At 39.4% G+C, this 19,493-nt stretch overlaps 1 protein-coding gene across 1 annotated transcript in view; it reads right to left on the minus strand.

Annotated features, from left to right (window-relative positions):
• The window catches only part of DOK7 (docking protein 7), a 67,865-nt gene that overhangs the window by 21,517 nt on the left and 26,855 nt on the right, over positions 1-19,493 (minus strand). The window contains exon 5 of the mRNA XM_019473692.1: positions 17,584-18,458. Coding sequence (XP_019329237.1) covers positions 17,584-18,458 — 875 coding nt within the window. The remainder of the gene's footprint in view (positions 1-17,583; positions 18,459-19,493) is intronic.

Below are 19,493 nucleotides of genomic sequence, written 5' to 3' on the forward strand. Positions count from 1 at the left end.
ATGACCTTTAAATGTCCCTTCCAACCCAAACTATTCTATGATTCTATGATTTTTAGGTGTCATTTGCTTTAGTCTAAGCACATATATGAAGTTTTGCCCCAGTCTGGGTCCTCAGACTGGAAGAAGAATGGCTCAACATAAATGAGAGGCTCCCAGATTCTTCTTGTTATGAAAGAGGAATTCATACTCAACAGTAATAGAAACAACTATTTGCACTGTGAGATTTTTATTCAGCACATACCAAACATGCACTCATAAACAGAGAAGATGGATTGCAACATTGGTCAGCTGCTTAATTCTCATGGAGAATATGATCTAGATTTTTTCTCCTCTCCCTTCCTTTATTTTAAAGCTACTGTGCAGTATCAAGACCATGCAAAGCATCCAGTTTTTCAAGAGAAAACCATCAAAATTGTGACTCAAAGTCCAGAGGATGGTCCCTGAAAAGCAGAAACTGTGAAGCAGACTTCTTTAACAATGAACAAACACTCTCATGCCTGCTGTATATAGCTGGTGGCCTATACAATCACAATCCCTCTGACTGCTTCACGTAGTTTGTACGTAGAGGGAGGCAGTGGATTACAGTTACATTATATAGTTTATGACAATAGTATCTTGAACTGTCAGCAACTTCACAAAGGAGCAAAGGACACAGTGAGAAATTCTGGATGAAGATGTTGAAATTAGCATCACAAAAATAGAAAAGTATCAATTGCTTTTAGAAAATGGAAAAGAAAAAATCTTGAACACATCCGAAGTTCTGCAAAGCTCAGATATTTCAGCAAAAAGAAAACAGTCCCTAATGAAACTGACAGTTAAGGTACTTTCCTAATGAGGATTAAAAGACTATGACTTATTCTTGGAGCAAATCACCAGAAAACTTTAAAGCTGGAATGCTTAGGCTGCCACAAGAAAAGAAGAGTTCCCAGGAAAGGTCAATAAATACAGACACATGCAGCAACCTTTGAAGGTCATCTACTTTGATGGGCTGTTTCACAATGTCCAGCAGTTGACCAGGTTCTGAACAAAAGATACAAAATTATTAAGCTCTACGATCCTTCGTAACAGCTCCAAATGAAACAGAAACTCCTGTCCACGGCATGCTTCAGGTGCAGGGTTCCAATTTCAGCCACAAACTTCTGATTACTCAGCTTCATCTGTTGCAAGCCAACTGTCAGCTTACAGAAAGGTTGCTGAAGTCAGTTCAGAAACATCTCGGTTAGCTCAGCCAAACCCAAACATCAGCTATTTTCTGAAGCATGAAGCTGGCAATTTCGGTGGCACTGGCAAGCCGTGCTCTGTGTCACATTAAAATACGCCTCCTAAAACCCGTGGGATAATCACAGCACAACTCATCTACAAGTTACAGGTGTTGTTTAAACAACAAGAGATGAGAAAGAATGAAAGGTATTGTTTCGTTTTAGTACCCATCTTCTCTCTCTCATGTTTTTACAGAGGAACTCTTCCGTTGTGATCTTGATATGCTTCTGTTGAGAGGGGCCTTCTGCTTCTTGCTGTGGGCTTCCCAGCTGCCGGCAGCCAGGAGCCGTTTGTCACCCAATCCAGAATACGACCATTGGCATCAGAATATGACCATTAGCTCCGAAAATGACACACCTTCCCTTTAGCATACTCTGAAACTGACCACTCAAGGGAGAGAAAGAAAAGCTGGGCTGAGTCCTCTGCCACGGCTACCACAAAAGCCAGCACCCGGATCCAGCTGCCCAGCCTCCACCCGGAGATAAAAGCCATCTCCAGCTGCCAGCTAGCAGCAACAGCCCTGAAATTCAGATGGTAGGAGTCTCGGTTGCAATGCTGAAGGGTCAAATTTCAAGCTCTGCTACTGATAATATATGGGCATGGGGAAGCTGACACAGCAACAAGGAACATGATTTGCTCTTGTCTTTTGCTTTTCAGAAACAGCCTAGAATTTCTGCATACCAAAGAGTCACACGAGGAGTGTGCTGGACAACTGGACTGTAATGATATTACATGGTCACATACCATTTTTTCCATGAGACATCTGCCTCATTCACTGCACGAGAGGGACACATGTGTGGGTAAAATCAAGATGGCATGCGCAACTGTAAATCTGTCAATTCCTTAACAGTGAAGGGCTTAACTTTTCAACCTAAATAACATCCTTTTAACATCGCACACATATCTCATTATGTACAAAAGTATTCAGACAGAATTCTAGAGGAAACAGCTATGCAATTCCGTCCAATACATATAAAATAACTGGTGTAAACACATCAGTGAAGTTTGTGTCTGTTTCCAGGCACTACTACAAGTCAACCTTGCATACTTCTAGGCTAGACAAAAAACAAAGTCAAGAGCACGTACAGCTGCCCCAAAGCAATAACACTCACCCCAAGTACATAGTGAAGTCTGAAGGCACACACCACCAAACCATTATAAACTGTCCTAACACCCATATCAGCTAGACAGCTTATGGTTACAGAGAAATGCCCAAAACCACAACTTAAGAAAAGTAAACAAAATAAAGACACTCTGCCACCTCGCTCAAATACAGATTTTGGGTTTGCTTACAATTTTTTGGATGAATTTCATAAGGTTTGAGTTTCTCATGGTTCTTCAAAAAAATTGGTATGATGGTTCCAGATCAAATAAAATTACTAAATACTTTTGTGAATTTGAGAGTCTGTCCTCCTTAACCACAGGTAAAAATCAGAAGCACTGGTTTCTATACAGGTAGAAGCACTTCACGATTTCATGGAGGCTTTGTAAGGACAGATACAGGGACAAGCTGCAGAGAGAGATACTGCAGAAGCAAACCTTCTAGGTACATCTATATAAGCAACTCAAACGAAAAGATGGACACTAACGGCTATGAATATTACTGAACAAATGAACTCATCTAAGCTTCCTGACAGACCTCATAGCACAAAGACACTGGAGTATGATCAGAACATTTTTCACTCCCAGTTCATGATACAGGAGGACTTTCATAGCAGGAGCCATGACTGGGTTGAAGAATTCAGCCAACCAGAAGAAATAGCTAAGCCAGACATAGCAAATTGCCTCTGAGACCAATTTTAATTCAATGTATTTGATAAACATGGCCAGAATTGGTGCAGAAATTAGAAGGCAGGAATTAAATCAATTCTTCATGAAAAATAAAAACACCATATGCAAATGTCATAGGGTATAGTCATCAAACATGACAACTGGGGCATACCATCTCCTGATTTCACAGCACAGAACCTTGAACAAATACACCTGTGAATTGATGCTAGATACATAATAAAACTTATTAACATCAGCCTTCACTGCCTATCTTTCACTAGATGTATCTCATAACAATCATTCTGCCATTCAGGACATGAAGGACTCCTTACACAATTGCCATTAAAATAAACCATCAAATATACTCAGCTCAGAAATGATAACTTCTTTTTCTCCAACTGTGAGATTACTCTTCAGAAATATTCAGGTCTAAGATCCACGGCAGATACCCCGATATAATCTGAAGTGCAGCATATCATATATTCTTAGGGCCAAAATAAAGACGGCCAATTCCTCCAGGTAATAAGAATCAGTTACATTGTTCCCCCTGACTCCTCATTTGAGCTGTAAGACGGCCATTCCTCCAGGTAATAAGAATCAGTTACATTGTTCCCCCTGACTCCTCATTTGGTGATTTACAGTAGCAGATCTGTTCTGGAATTTTATGAGATATGAGAATTTTTAATTTAAGCATAAGACACCCAGCAGATTTTCTAATTCAAGATAGTGTTGTCAATTTTTTAGAGATGTTTTCATAGCAGCACTACATTCCCTTTCATATATTTGTATTCTTATAGAAAGACAGTAAAATTGTAGGCATCTGTGCCTACAGCTGTATTTTAACATAAAAAGAAGATTATTTTAAACTGAATTAACTTCTGATAACTGGGGGGAAAACATCTGTCCTATATATGCCAAAAAAAATTTTTTTTTTTTTTTTTTTAGAGACTGGCACTTCTAAAGTCCTATCAAGTGCAACAGAAAGAAAGTAATGTACACAAAGTCAAAGAGGCTTCAATTCCATGTATTCTGGTTTATATTCCGTATATTCCAAATTCCAACAGGGGGTAGCATTACACTACTACAAGAACATTTGATATTTAAAATACACTCAGTTTCCCCACATTTGCTGAGCTTCCTTGTACAATAGATCTGTTAATTTCCACTCATTCTGCACCAAGTGAAAACCACCCAAGGCAGAGACTCCAGCAAAACTACCGTACCACTGAAAATAAGGCTCAGGTGGGGTCCAAACAGGTATGCATAACAGCAGACTTGACTCTGGTCTGCAGATAATAAGCAGTGTGGTGTGCTCATCTCATTTGTCTCGCTCAGCGTGTAAAAGAAACAGGAGAGGCAAGGTGCACATCGACTGGATGCAACACCTCACATGATCCATTTCTTTTGTATTTTAAAGTTCACAGGAATAACTGTGCCACCACCGAGCATCTCAGTACTGCAGAAATAGCTGTGAAATTAGGAGGGCTTGACAAATGGGAAGTGTTGTTCTACATTTTCTTAGAATAGCACATACCAGTAGAAACAACAGAGTTCTGCTGCAGTAGGAGCGTTAGCCCATTTCAAGATTTTAACAGTCAATACAAAAGTACTGTTTAGCAGGAAGCTTGGAGAGACTGAAAATAAATGAAAAAGACAATCATTAACATATACACATATGCACACATGTACTCACAAAGGGATTCAGATATCCTTCCTCTCTTGATTAGCAAAGGAGTGATTTATGGCATATTTACACCAGAAGAGACATGTAAGACAAAAGGTCCAATAATCCATTCATTTCTTGACACTGAGACATTCCTTCTCTGATGAGGAAAGGGGATGAGCTTCAACCAACATGCATAAGAGGTATTATACACTTTTCAATGAAAAATAGCTCTTATGCCACTGTACTGAAAAGTATCCTAACTTATCACAACTATTCTTGTCAAAAAGTTTCTGATTAACAGAAAATTGATTCCACCGATTATACAAAATTGCAAAAGTATCCCTTTTAATCAAATTTTCTGCTGGCAACAAGACTTCAAATCCAAGCCATCTATTCAGGAAGAAAAGGGATTTTTTTTTTTGCAAATAAAGAGTTTAACTACAACTCTACAGCTACAGTGACAAACAGTAAATAGAGAAGGGCTCAAATGTGAAAATATTTCAAAAGCTGGCAAAGTGAAATCTCAGATGTTAGAGGCAAATTACACCTACCTCTACCAATTCTTAGAGAGGAGAAAGTTTATGGTAAGCTGTAATTACCATTTCGAAACCTTCACCTAGGGACTGCCCTAAGAAAAATCTGTTCCTTCTTCTACTTGCCCCAAAGAGTGTTGTTCCACAGTGAGAGCTTAGCTTGTGCTTGCATTAAAAATACACTTGGGCCTGTTTTGTAGCCGATGGAGCTATGCCAATTTACATTAGACTAGTTATTTGATTCCTTCCTTCCAGCCCATTCCGCAAAAGACATGAAGAAAAGAATCCTTGATACAACCTGTGCATCCTGCTCCACACAGAGAGAGAACTAGAGTGGGCTTAATTATGAGCCTATGAAGAATAAAAGTGAAAGCCTTGCAATATCATCTTCACATTCATTTTCCTTCTTTTTCAACCTCACATTTACAGCTAAAGTTAGTCAACTTCTCCCAGAAAAAAAATTATCAAGATAATAAATGATCATCATTAGAAAGAAATGGATGGAACTAGAAGGACAAACAAGGGAGAGAAAGCTCAAAATAGTAAGATTAAGACAAGTGTTTTCCTTTATCCCCAACCCATCACTGAAATTACGGTTTGTCAAAGGTAATGAAACTATAATTAAGCTGCACAGCTTCAAAAGATACAGATACTTAACTATGCATGGGGGCTGCTCACAGGCTTCTCCTATATTGGAGAGCAGTGCTATAAGTTATTAGGTATAATTATTTCTGTAGTTTTCCAAAGCTTTCTATAGCAGTTATCTCCATAGCACATGTGTTCTGCTTGACTTTGTGTCTCAAGGAATGAGAAGAATTGGCAAACTTCATCTGGAAATGTTTTCCTAGTGCTACAGAGGATTCAAGTATACAGTTACTAGCCCTGATATAGCCCACTTAACACTTCTCTGTCCTTGTAATAAACCAGATCTGGAAAAGGTTTATATTTCCTTAATATTTTCCAGGCTCAAATTTCTTGTACATTCAAAATTGCTTCCAATCAGCATTGAATTAGCAGAGGATTCCACAGAATCCAGACTACTGCAGAGGATGTGGCTAGGGGAGAGGGAATACAGCCAGAGTTCATGTCCCACTGATTCCCAGCTGTTGAAACAGTCATTTCAGTTGATTGACAGCTTGCTGCTGCAGTTTATACTGCGAATAGCCCAATATCCTCATGTGACAAGACTTAAGAGCACAAAGTCAACTTTAAAGCCCTTTTTCCATCTAATCTTTGGACTTGTGTGGGATTGAACCGCTTCAGAGAGTCTCAAGGACTGCTTTCTTTCATCTACCCTGCTTTAGGAAAGGAAACATGGAAATATATAAAAGATAATGCCAAGGCAGACATACAAGCAGAGCTTGTATGCAGTGAAGGCACTTTACTGCAGCCTAGAATCTGTACGTAAGACTCTGGTATTCACTCACCCCATCCTGGCTCTCATTTACCACAGGGATCACATTAACAGTCACTTGTTTTGATCTTAACATCCCCATCCCACCCGAGGAAGCTCAGTCTAACTTTTACACACACACAAAAATCACATGTTGTTACAGACATATTGAAGCATCAAACTTCACTGGAGCTGAAGCAGAGGGGATGGAAAAGCAACAGTAGCTCCACATAATGTTTTTCCCCACACATCTGTCCTACACGCATGGGTTGAATTACTCCCTGAAGCAAGTTAGAGTTTTTCAAGGGACCCTTCAACGGTCAATAAGTTACTATGCCAGCAAGGATGGCCAGAATGCAGGGAGGTCCTTCCCTCCAGAATTTAGGAATGGAACAGAAAAGGCTGTATGCAACTAGTAAAAAGCGGGGTAAAGAGCATTTTTTGCACGATAAAAAAGATTTGCTCAGTTGCTCAGGCCTAGTAACTTTAAGGTTTCATTGTGATACCGTGGTTCTGACCCAGAGGTCCTACACTTCAAGCTGAGTTTAGACAGCACCAAAGAAACTCAACAGTAAGTATCTACTTACTTAAGATGGGAAAACTGACGAACTGAAATACCTAACTGCAGATCCTCAGACAGCTTGAACGGCTCCAGAAGTTCCCTGTGGTCATCTGCTCTCACACCTCTTACCGGGGAAGAGCTCAGAGTTTTACCTAGTCTCTTCTATTCAGGCAAAATGGCTTTTGACCTCAAAAAAAAAAATATTAAAGAAAAAAATCATTGCATCAAAAAAATTTGCAAAATTAGATCTGATGCAATATGCCTCTCCATAGGAATTTAAGGAAAGAATACAGGAAGAAAAAATAATACAATCATGTTATTCTTTTCTTCCTCTGTTGTTACAACTTGGCTTGAATTTCGGTCATATCCTCAAGCATGTTTTTGATATCTTGGTCCTTTCTAAATGCTAAAAATTGCTCAACCCTCCTGCTAATCCCATGCTTAGAAAGAACTGATTTCCACTGCAATGTCCTCAGTTGCAGACTTTCTGAATCCACTGAGTGTAAAGGTTCCTGCATTAATAACTTCTCCTCTGTTGTTACAACTTGGCTTGAATTTCGGTCATATCCTCAAGCATGTTTTTGATATCTTGGTCCTTTCTAAATGCTAAAAATTGCTCAACCCTCCTGCTAATCCCATGCTTAGAAAGAACTGATTTCCACTGCAATGTCCTCAGTTGCAGACTTTCTGAATCCACTGAGTGTAAAGGTTCCTGCATTAATAACTTCTTTCCGGTAACTCTGCAGTTCTTGAAAGACACCATTCTTTAAGCTCAATTTCACACACACACAAAAAAAATCTGTTGAAATAATGTATTCGGTGCCACTGCTCTGTGGTCTTCCATTAAATAGAAAATGGCTTTGAATTGTTTGATGAAGTTATAAAAACTAGTGATAGACTTCCCAGCATTAAAAAAAAAATAATCATAGAGCAACTGCTCCACCCTGGCAGGTTGATTTTCTTCTTTAGTAACTCTTATTAATGGGCTCCTTTTCTGGCCACAGTTCACTTGAAAGGCAAACAACTTTCTGTCTCTCTCACTGCAGCCTGGAAAACAATCACATTTAATATAATCTTTACACTTGGATAGAATTGTCCATATGCAAAGTACTGTAGAAACACCATCCCATCAATCCTGACAATAGCCTTGGGAGGTAAACATTATCTAGATACAGATATTATACAACTAGGTAGACTGAGGTAAGCTGGTCAGAGCCACAATAATAAAACCGTAACACAAAATTCCCAGATCAGTCCAAATCTCAAGCTTCTTACCTCTCTTGCACACCCTGGGATTCCCCTCCGATTTAAAGTGAGACATTGTCCAAAACAGCGTCATCTGCACTTTGCCATCACGAATTCCTGCCAGGAGTCTGCATTAGACAACCAGCTTTATAGCACAGCATGCGGGTTTGTAAAGCGCATCCAACACTAAGTCAGGCAGGGCAAGAGCGCCAAAGTTTAATATGGATTTCTTCTGAGGTCCAGCGCAATCAGCCCCACTTTTCTAGTCTCTGCTACATGGACTTTTGCAGAATTGCCTTTCTTTTCTTCTCTAGACACGTTCTCTAGCATTTCAGCAGAAGCATTCATAACTATGCATAATAAAGCAATACATAAAATTGCAAGGCAACTTTGAAACAGTCCATCCTGAAAACTGTTTGGCAGGCTTTTCTGTACCAGAATGGCTTACCTACACTTTCTAACCCTCCTGCCTATGGGAAGTATTCATTCTGTTCCGAACATATAAATATTCTTCAGTGATTCATTCCTCAAATTGATTTCAGAGTATTTTTTTGTGGAGCAGGTAATAAACAATTTTCTCTTCAGTGGATTTGTTGCCACACCTGCCATTTTCTTGCTAACAAATGCCAAAATCTCACTACCCATATGAAGATGTTACCATATTATTAAACCTTACTAAGCCAATATTAGAAAACCTTATTTGCTCTTTATGAAGCAAGTAATACAACTTGGTACAGGATTGCACAGTTACATTAGAAACAGTAAGAATTTGCCTATGTCACAACCTCTCCACGACTGATATCTTAAGGATCTAATCTGATTAAAAGTCCATTTGGGATATTATCAGCCAGACTGACAGTATTTCCACAGATATCTTGAAGTAACAGGTACATTGGGCATCTTGAATTACCAAAACTAATTCCACTCATGTGTCTTGTCATGGGTTGTGGACAAATTTAAGCACAGTTTGTGTAATTTTGGTGGAATACATTTCATCCTTCTAATTTGCATACTTCCAGTTTTAAGTGGCTCTGTCAAAAAGGGTTGATAGGAAAGGTCGCACCCCTACTGAGCATCTGTTTTTAGTCCTCTCATCTACTCACAGTGAGCTGCTGTCAACCCTCCAGTCATCCCATCCAAATGATTGCTATCCTACTGACACTCGCCGATTCCTTCTGAGCCACGCAATTACTTTGATATCAGTGACTGTTAATCAAAACAGAGTATTTTCTGCATAGCCTTCTTTAATCCATGATCTTAAAAATATAATGTTGGTAGACATTACAAACATTTTGCAGAAATGCAAGTCAAGGAATTGAGGTTTTTTTAAGGTAACTTTGTTTATGGTCTTGCAGAGGGAGATGAACCACATGGGAATCAAACCTAGGAATCTTAATCCAGGGCTGCCACTGGAGTTATTTGCTTCCCTCTGAGTTCAGCTCAATGTAATCCATGCTTTCGTGATCTCTTTTTGTGGTTTCTTCCTCTGCAGGTGAATTGTACTTTCTCCCTTTTAGAAAATGAAGATAGAAAGTGTCTGCTAACACTTTAGAGGATTCTGTAGAATTTTTCCAGAAAATAAATGGATTTCTAGTTAGAAAAAAAGAAGACAGAAAAAAACCCTTCCATTTTCCCATTTTGGCCATGTTCCAAGCGATCTGATGAGTGTCTTTACAACTGGATCAAAAACAAAAACACCACAAACCCTACATTCCAAAGGGAGTAATTTTTTTCCAGCTTTTATTGTCAGACTCTTCCTCTTTCAAAACATTTCTTTCTCTCTCTTCAGAAAAGCTATTGCTCGCAACAGAGGAAGAAGTAGCCATCAGTTGTAGTAATAATAAAAGTGCTATTATCCAGCTTAACTGTATTTAGGGGAGGAAGTAGATTTTCCCATTTGTTCATTCTGATGAGAATAAAAGGTCAATACCATGATTTATCAATATCTTCACTGGCTTTCTGACAGAAAAGCAATCCAGCAACATTTCTGTTTAGTACAGAAGAATTAATTCTGCTGAGCTATGTTGTCTACATCCCCTCATGTAAGAAAGATGCTCCCTTCTCTTGGCATTATTAATATCATTTCACTTACCAGTGCTTCTGTGGCAGGCACTTCTTTTCCCATTACAGACCATAGGCTATCTGTTCCATTTAGTGTCTGAACCCAAGAGGTGCTGAGAGCATAATTCTTATTATTCTGAATTCAGATTAGAACCTTTAGTCTTGGCAGAAACACTGTGGGGATTCTTTCATGATAGATGGAGAGCATCTTCAGTATTATTTTTTAGATAAGAGGTAAGGCAGCCTACTACAGTGCCAAAAGCAAGTGAGATCTGCACAGTTCTGGTGGGGTTGGCATGTTTTGTATTTTACTGTGACGTCTCAAATCTAAAGTCATACCCATTAAGTGACCTCCTCCAAGCAAAGCTTTGAAAGAGCTGGGTCACTTATATGAGCCCTTACCAGGCAACATCAAAGTAAAAGGAAGCTGGGTCTCTTCTTGATTATTTGGGAGCAAAGCCTATTGCCCAGAAGCATTATAATATTGTACAAAATAACAGCGGTGAACTGAGAAGAAAAAAAAAATCTTCCTTCCCCTGTGAACTGCTGATAAGCAACATCTCAACACAGTGCATAAGCAGATCCCACAGCACCGTTGTAAGAGGACGAGAGTTAACACTGTGATAGACTGGGGTCCTGGCCAAAACTACAAAAAGGAAAACAAAACAAATCAAGCTCTAAGCCTGACACCACACCCACCTCTTTTATGCCCCTTTCCTCTGCCAGGAGAACATTTGCTCCAATCTTTGATTTGCACAGCGCTGTGTGCTTTTGTCAGCACAACCAGCTCCAGAAATGACTGCATTTCATTGTCAAGGACAGAAATGATCATGGATTTCTTCTATTTCAGAAAGACGTTGTGGGGAAATTGGTGTTTTTAAAGATGCTTTTGAATCTGTGAAAAGCCCAAAAAATAACGCTACTTTATTGTAAAAATTTCAGAGCCTTTCACAATAACTGTAATGTAAGTAAAATGCCAGATTGCCAAATCATTGTTCAGTGCAGTCACCTCATTTAGTGGTGATACATGTTACGGAAGATGCACCTCACTGCAGGTTACTGTATCACCGTCAGGACTTAAAGAAAAACAATTAGAATTCAATCTTAAGAGAGCACAAATGCAAGTTTTCTAATTCATGCCAAAAGCCAATAATACCCAGAATCAATGGTCATCAAAGCATACGAAAGCCTCACAAACACAGTCACTTAGGTCAATAATACTGTCGACTGACTTCCAGATTCCTCCGAGGTGCAAACTGTTCCTGTTATAGTTTTAACAGTGTGTGTGTTGCCTAACTGCCCAGAGCTCTGCGATTAGAGCAGAAATACACGTAGAAACAATGCGGTAGAAGATGGCAAATGCATCCTTCTCAACTGAGAATTTAGACAGCCTGTAGCTTTTTTGAAGGTGGGAGGAAGCATAAAATGTTACAGCATCACACAACAATAATGTTAGAAAAAAAAAAAAAAAACTTTGAAAAGAGATGTAAAAGGTGTGTAATTACAAATAATCGTGTTCCTATACTTTCAGAGAAAGCAGGGAAATAAACACACTACAAGATAAACACATAGGGTGTTCAGTCTCATGGGGAAAGAGGTAATGGCTCCAACAGAAAAAAAATTGCTACATTAAAGTTGTATATAACAATATATTGTGATTTCTTTAGTATCTATTTTAATATTACACTAGAAAAGTACCTGATTAAAAGCCAAAAAAAATGAAAACGTTCTCAGTTACATGGATGTGGCAATGTAGTCTGCAGCCGCTATTTCTCGAATCTCACTACACAAGTTTACACCTTATAGGCCTTCTCTTTTACCACTTTCAAAAGCATCATCTACAGTGAAAGGAGACACACCAGCTAAATCCAGGGTCAAGGGTTTTGTACAGGATTTGGAAGACCAAGGCTATATTCCCAACCCAGAGACAGGCTGTTCATGACTTTGGTTAAATCGGTCCAGGCAAGACCACAAAACAGACCTCAGTGCAAGATGTTCTTAAAGAGTTCAAGCCCCTTCTCTGCCTGAGGACACATCAGCCTTGCTTCTCTCCAGGCTTAGTTTCTCCCTGGTCTATAATGCACAATGGAAACACAGATATTCATAGTAGCTCTACATCTACCCAGAGACTCTGCACTCACAAAAGGCTACATGTGATTAACAAGCCCTGCAGGGACATGGTGCTGCATGATTAAATATACTGAGTAAAGTGCCTGCTCAAGGATCGCAGTACAGACGTGCACATGCCTTCCCTTAAAGTTGTAACGCAAAATAAAGCAGTTTCTACAGAACAGACTAAAAGAGGTAAATTTCCTATCAGCTAATCAAAGCAACTCCCCACTTAAACCGAGATCCACATCCCACCAAGGCAGGTACCAGATCTCCCTATATTGTGTAGGGAAGGGTTCTTAGCCACTCAGCGCTGTGGATCCTGCTACCTGGCAAAACCCCTAAACTCTTTTGTGCACCGTGACCATAGCATTCCCATATTTCCGCTTACTACAGATATGCTGGGAGATTCAAAGTCTGAGGCATACAGTTCCTGTGGTATCAGGAACTATACAAATACCTCACAGAGGATTTGGGTAGACCGGCTCCTAATTTGGGACCACTGTCTCCAAGGAGGTTTTGGTATTTTTAAATGATCAATTAAAGTAGGTGGCTGAACACCAATACAGGATTGATGATAACAGCCACACACAAACTGACACTTTCTTTTCTCCTCTATCATGGCAAGTTAACTACCAAAGCAGTAATCAAGCCTATATTTCTACATACATAAGAACTCCCACTGACATAAGTATGAGTTTAGGGTGAGCTAGACATACACAAAAGTCATTCCTACTAATAGGCACATTTTGAGCTGTCAACAGTGATTTGAGTATAACACTAAGTAGTGTGAAGAGACAGCCATAATCATTCCATGTTAATTCAACTTGCAAGAAGATGAAGGTCAGGGGACAAAAAGCAAAGCAAAACTAAAACCAGTACTTGTCAGATGGAAAAGGACAAAACCAGTTGGAAAATCATTTTATTTTTCAGGCTTCTAAGAAAATTTACAAACAATGGTGGTGTAAAAAAAAGACACCCTATAAAAAAGGTTGACATCATTTCTCAATCTATAGCATCAAATGAAGTTACAGAGCAACAAGCGTACAGTGAAATTCTATTAATCAAATTAGTATTAGCTAAGTAGTTGAAAATGTAATAAGTAAAGTCTAATAATGAATCTCTACAGCTTACTCAGAAATCCCATAACAATCCAACATTCTGAGCTTAAAATATACTTACAATACACAAAGAATTCATCTCTGCAATCATCTATAGCACTGAAACCACCGAGGCAAAAATTACATAGCAAAGGCACACCTTGTGAAGTTTGTAAAGAAGGACATCTTGAGCACACTACAATAACATACAACAGAAAGCAAAACACCCTGCATGCTTGCTTATTAATCCCCAATGTCTAATATGAAATACAATAGAGAAATAATAGAAGCAATATTTAGTGACTTTCTTCATGCTGGTTCTATTCTTCATCCAGAGTGAAACAGAAAGGCTTCCTCGCCCTATTTTCTCTTTGAACCTTGGCACTTTCCCAGGTTACGTTCTCCCTATGTTCACCATCATCCTTGTCATTAGTGGAGCAAGTGGTTCTTAACCAAGTCAATCCCAATCACGAACACCACCATGCCTTCCACATACGCACGTCTTCATCCTGCAACCTGTCTCCAACTCTTCACATGCTGAACTCCAACACCCACAGACAACATGCCTAAATCTAACCTCGATTTGCCAAAGTTTACATACAGGGCAGAAAACAAACCAATGCTTATATCCTTTATTACTGCTGTAGACTTTCCTCTACTCAGGTCGCTCACTCGCTTTAAATAGTAGGCATTTAAAAACCATCAACACAATTTAATTAACAGCTTAACTTGAAATTGCAAAGGAACTCCAAACACTGGCACACTAAAGGCTTTTGAACATGAATTTGAATAAACGTGAAAACCTGGTGTCTTCATTAATCCGTAAATCAACTCCTCCTGGCCCTAACTGCATCTTAAACATATTCTGTCACAGCACAAGGAATAAGAATTATTTTTTAGTTACAGCATATGGATTTGTGCTTTCACTGTATTCATCATGAGAAAAGCCAAAGAAGGTGTCCATTAAATACTGCTGAAATAACTCATCTTGATGGTTCAGGACAATGTATCAAAAGGTTATTTTTTCTTTCAAAAGTAAAAACAAACCCATGAATCATTCCATTTAATGAGACTTCTTTCCCGAATGCTTACAAATGGGTAGAAAAAAAACGATAAGAAGCAGATGTGCACATCTCATGCTAAAACAGGAGTTAGTAAGAGTGTTCCACCAGTATTTCTCTCACTAAATTTGTTTAAATATTGACAATTACTGAAATTCTTGCCAACTGATATTAGTAGGGCAACTACAAACACCATGAAACCTGACAACACTTTGCAATAAAATATGTGGGTGTGTATGTTGTTGGGGTCAACAGGCATAAAGAAGGAGTGACATTTAGCCTTTAATGGCTTTGAAGATATACAATGGAATACTCACTTTCAGCTTCCTGTCTACCACAGATTTCCAGGGTAAACTTTGATAAATTCGTGTCTAAACTGACAATTCAGATCCCCCGGAAACATTTAGACCATGTAAGCGAACTGTACCTTAACTAATTCTTTCCTCGCTGCCTATAACAAAGCCATCTTGGAGCTTTCTGATCCCAGAGCAGAGCCCTTCTAGGAATCAGTCTTGTGCATTTTTCCCAACTTCTCTCTAACTACAGGCAGCAGACACAGGAAGCCAACAGCAGATACACTGCTGTGCACCCCACTGCCTGCACTGCAGAAAGAAGCGGAAGGCTGAATCTCAGGCTCTTGCATCCAGTCAAGCTTTCAGAATTAGGCTAGAGGGCTAGTGAGGGCCTTTGGTGCCAATGGCTGGCAAGGATGGTCTTGGAAGAACGCTGATCCTAATGATCAGTGTAGACACAACCTTAGCCTGTCACACCAGTGCCTCCCTACCTCCCAAATGCTGCAAGTACATGACAAAGTAACGTCCAAGGTGCAGTTACAGAGGCTATACAAGCACCTCAGGCAGACAGCATTTTCTAGTTTTCAGACACATGAAGGCAGCCAATGATGCAAACGCACGAAATACCTCGTGAGAAGAAAATAATCCCTCAAGTTTATAATAGTCTAATTTTTCTTTCATAACTTACTATACACTCATGCCTTTCTCATAGCAGCGATTTATGTAATCCCACATGCTCAATTAAAATGTACGCACTTCAGTGGCAATACTTAATTCTTCAAACAAAAGTCTCTCTTGCTGAATCCCTACTTCACACATTCCTTAATTTGAGCACTCCCTCTAACCTTCCCAGCCTTTCAATAGCTCACCAACACAAACAGCTTTACCTTCTTCTAGTTTAGCAAACACATTCACCAAAAAGGTCTTCTCCAGAATAGGTAAAACCAGAAATATTTTCTCCATGCAATGTACAACTAACGTATAAAGCTTACTGCCGTAAAAAGCCAAGAATTTAGCAGTGTGCAAAAAGAACTTATGGGAATATCAGTCATAGTAACAGATAGTGGCAAATGTGTTTAGAAAGGCATATGAATCTCCATGCTTCAGGTTTTAAGTGGGCCTGGCAGATGGTCTTGGAAGAACGCTGATCCTAATGATCAGTGTAGACACAACCTTAGCCTGTCACACCAGTGCCTCCCTACCTCCCAAATGCTGCAAGTACATGACAAAGTAACGTCCAAGGTGCAGTTACAGAGGCTATACAAGCACCTCAGGCAGACAGCATTTTCTAGTTTTCAGACACATGAAGGCAGCCAATGATGCAAACGCACGAAATACCTCGTGAGAAGAAAATAATCCCTCAAGTTTATAATAGTCTAATTTTTCTTTCATAACTTACTATACACTCATGCCTTTCTCATAGCAGCGATTTATGTAATCCCACATGCTCAATTAAAATGTACGCACTTCAGTGGCAATACTTAATTCTTCAAACAAAAGTCTCTCTTGCTGAATCCCTACTTCACACATTCCTTAATTTGAGCACTCCCTCTAACCTTCCCAGCCTTTCAATAGCTCACCAACACAAACAGCTTTACCTTCTTCTAGTTTAGCAAACACATTCACCAAAAAGGTCTTCTCCAGAATAGGTAAAACCAGAAATATTTTCTCCATGCAATGTACAACTAACGTATAAAGCTTACTGCCGTAAAAAGCCAAGAATTTAGCAGTGTGCAAAAAGAACTTATGGGAATATCAGTCATAGTAACAGATAGTGGCAAATGTGTTTAGAAAGGCATATGAATCTCCATGCTTCAGGTTTTAAGTCTTTATGCAACTGGTGGTCAAAACTATTTTTTCCTGCAAATACACTGTCCTGGTAGTACACCACTAATGAGTTTTTGTACACCTCCTCTAAAGTATCTGTCACTGGCCAGTTATAAATATAATACTGGATTAGTTGACCTGCTATGGATTGCCATGCTAACTTGACTATCTTCTCTTTCCCCAGTGAGAAGCTTCGCTAATCTGGCTTCTTGTGCAAGACATGCTCAAACTACAATGATAAAGAAAAGAAAAGCATCAATAAAATAAAAAATATGTGGTCACCTAAAGAGCAGCACATACTATTTGGCCTCCCTTCTTTCTTCTTTTGAAATACCAGCAGTAAGACAGATCAATGTCCTTCATGCTAAATTACTATTATATGACAAATTCAGCCCTCTCTTGTGCCTGTAAAGCTTCTGCCTCTGCCACTGTAAGCCACTCACATACACCCAAACCCAAAATTGGCCAATTTAAAGGTAATGACTGATGGCCTGTATTGTTCAGTGTTTTCTTGATCAGGCACAGATTTTGAGGAAACTGTGTGCTAAGCCTCTCAACTTGAGCACAAACAACACAAAAGTTATTACCAGTTCAAATTATAAAGGAAATAATAGTATTTATGACTTGCAACTTAAGTCATTTTAAATTAATCATGCTATATTACGTAAGGCTTGTTAGCATCTGCTCAGTGTTAGGTATTTACCTTTAGTCCACCACAGATTGGACAAGCTGAAAAAAGAGCTCTTGTCATCCCAAGGTGGGGGCTACATGTGTCATAGGGGTCCGCTGAGGCCCCACTAGATGGTGACAACTCACTACTTTTGGAGTCTGACACCTGTCCTTGTGGTTTTGTGTCTGACCACCTCGAAACAAAATCCACATATGTCTCATCACTTGAGTCCTTGCTGCTTTGTGCGAGTAAGGATGAAGGCCTCCCTCTGTCCTGGCTGTGCTCAGGTACCCTGCGTGCTTCCACGTGTGGTAGTAGCAGTTTTGGGTCACTAGCACCCTGAGGTGACAGGGCCTGGTCCTTGGGTAGCATGGAATCTGCACTCTTCGGTTGCACATCTTTAGAAGCTGCCTGTAACAAACTTCTGGGTATATCATAAATATGTCTGAGAGAGCTGGGAACCTGATACTCTGATCCTGCACCTCTCTGGGGCTCACTGTGCGGACAAGTACATAAATTCTGATCCGAAGGAAAGTTCAATGGCAAGCTTAGCAATGATCCAAACTCATCACCATGGCAAATGTCCAAGCTCCCAGCATAGGAAGAGAAGCTTCCAGAGTAAGAAGAGTGACTACCAGTAGCTATTCCACTGTCAGAAGAACTCTGACGACCTATTTCCTGTAGCTGTCTGGATCGGAGGGGCTTTGGAGGTGGTTTTGTGGTGCCACGTGCCCCTTCTGGAAGGGTCTTTTCTTCCCCAAGATGAATGCCCTTTGCAGCTGCCAGTCCATGACTCTCTTGAGAAGTGCTGGCTGAAGACTGTTCAGGCCAAATTGTCAATCTGCTCCCAACACTAACATCCGAGTGGCTGGTATCCGAAGACGAGCTTGAAAGACTTCTATCGTCTCCTAGAAAAGAAGAAAACACATCAACCTATGTTTAAAACACAATCGACAGACTGAAGCATGGCAAGTATGTACAAACAGAAAGGACCCTGAGATTCCATCTGTTTTTTGTAAGGGGAACTTCTGTCAGAAAGCCAGAATTCCTGCAATAATTCCTATCCCCACGGGGAAAATAAAATGCAAATAGTATGTTACCTTGCCATAACCCTACCACATTATGGAACATAATGCATTCAGGGCTAAATTTTTAGAGTTTATGCACCAAGTTCTCCCCTTTCAACCATATTTTACTTCCGTATAGTTAATCGGTTTTATTTTAGATACTCCTATCTTCTGTCACAGGGAATAGTCACAAAGTCCCATGCTCAGAATAGCTGAGGATGCTCTGAAGAAAACCTTGTTACTGCAACCCAAAGCCATAGAAGACATTTCCATGTTTCTATTTGATCTGAATCAACCAAATGATTATCTTATTTGTACTTTTTTTCTCTATTTAAAGCTTATCTGAATAACATCAAAGTGAATGTTGAAGAGACCACAAAAATAAAATCAAACTTAAGACTGTCCTGTTCTCTCATCTGAGCTCTCCTAGGCTGTACTTCTCCGGAATATCCATACCAAAATGCAGCCATACATCACTGTAACAAACAACGAGATTACTAGTATTATAAAAATGTTTACATATCTATATACAAAAAGATCTTCCATGACTCATTTATGCACATATTGCAAGAATTTTTTTTTCCTCACTGATACTTGCAAGAAGGACACTTTTACAGGTAACTACTGCTATCCAAGACAGAAGATGGAAGAAAAAAAATAAACATTAGCATGAAAGGGCATAAGGACAAACCACAAACATCACACAAAAACATGTACAAAAACAAACAAACAAAAAACCACTTCCTTGTAGTGGCACACACAGTCCACAATGTTATTTCCTTCCTTCTTAATAAAACCAATATGAAAACAAAGGCAAACAGCAGGATCATTTTGCAGGTATTAATTTTAACTAATTTTATTAATTTTAAACCTTGG

This window comes from Aptenodytes forsteri, unplaced genomic scaffold (genome assembly GCF_000699145.1).
Source record: "Aptenodytes forsteri isolate BGI_AS27 unplaced genomic scaffold, ASM69914v1 Scaffold88, whole genome shotgun sequence".
NCBI classification, from domain to species: domain Eukaryota; kingdom Metazoa; phylum Chordata; class Aves; order Sphenisciformes; family Spheniscidae; genus Aptenodytes; species Aptenodytes forsteri.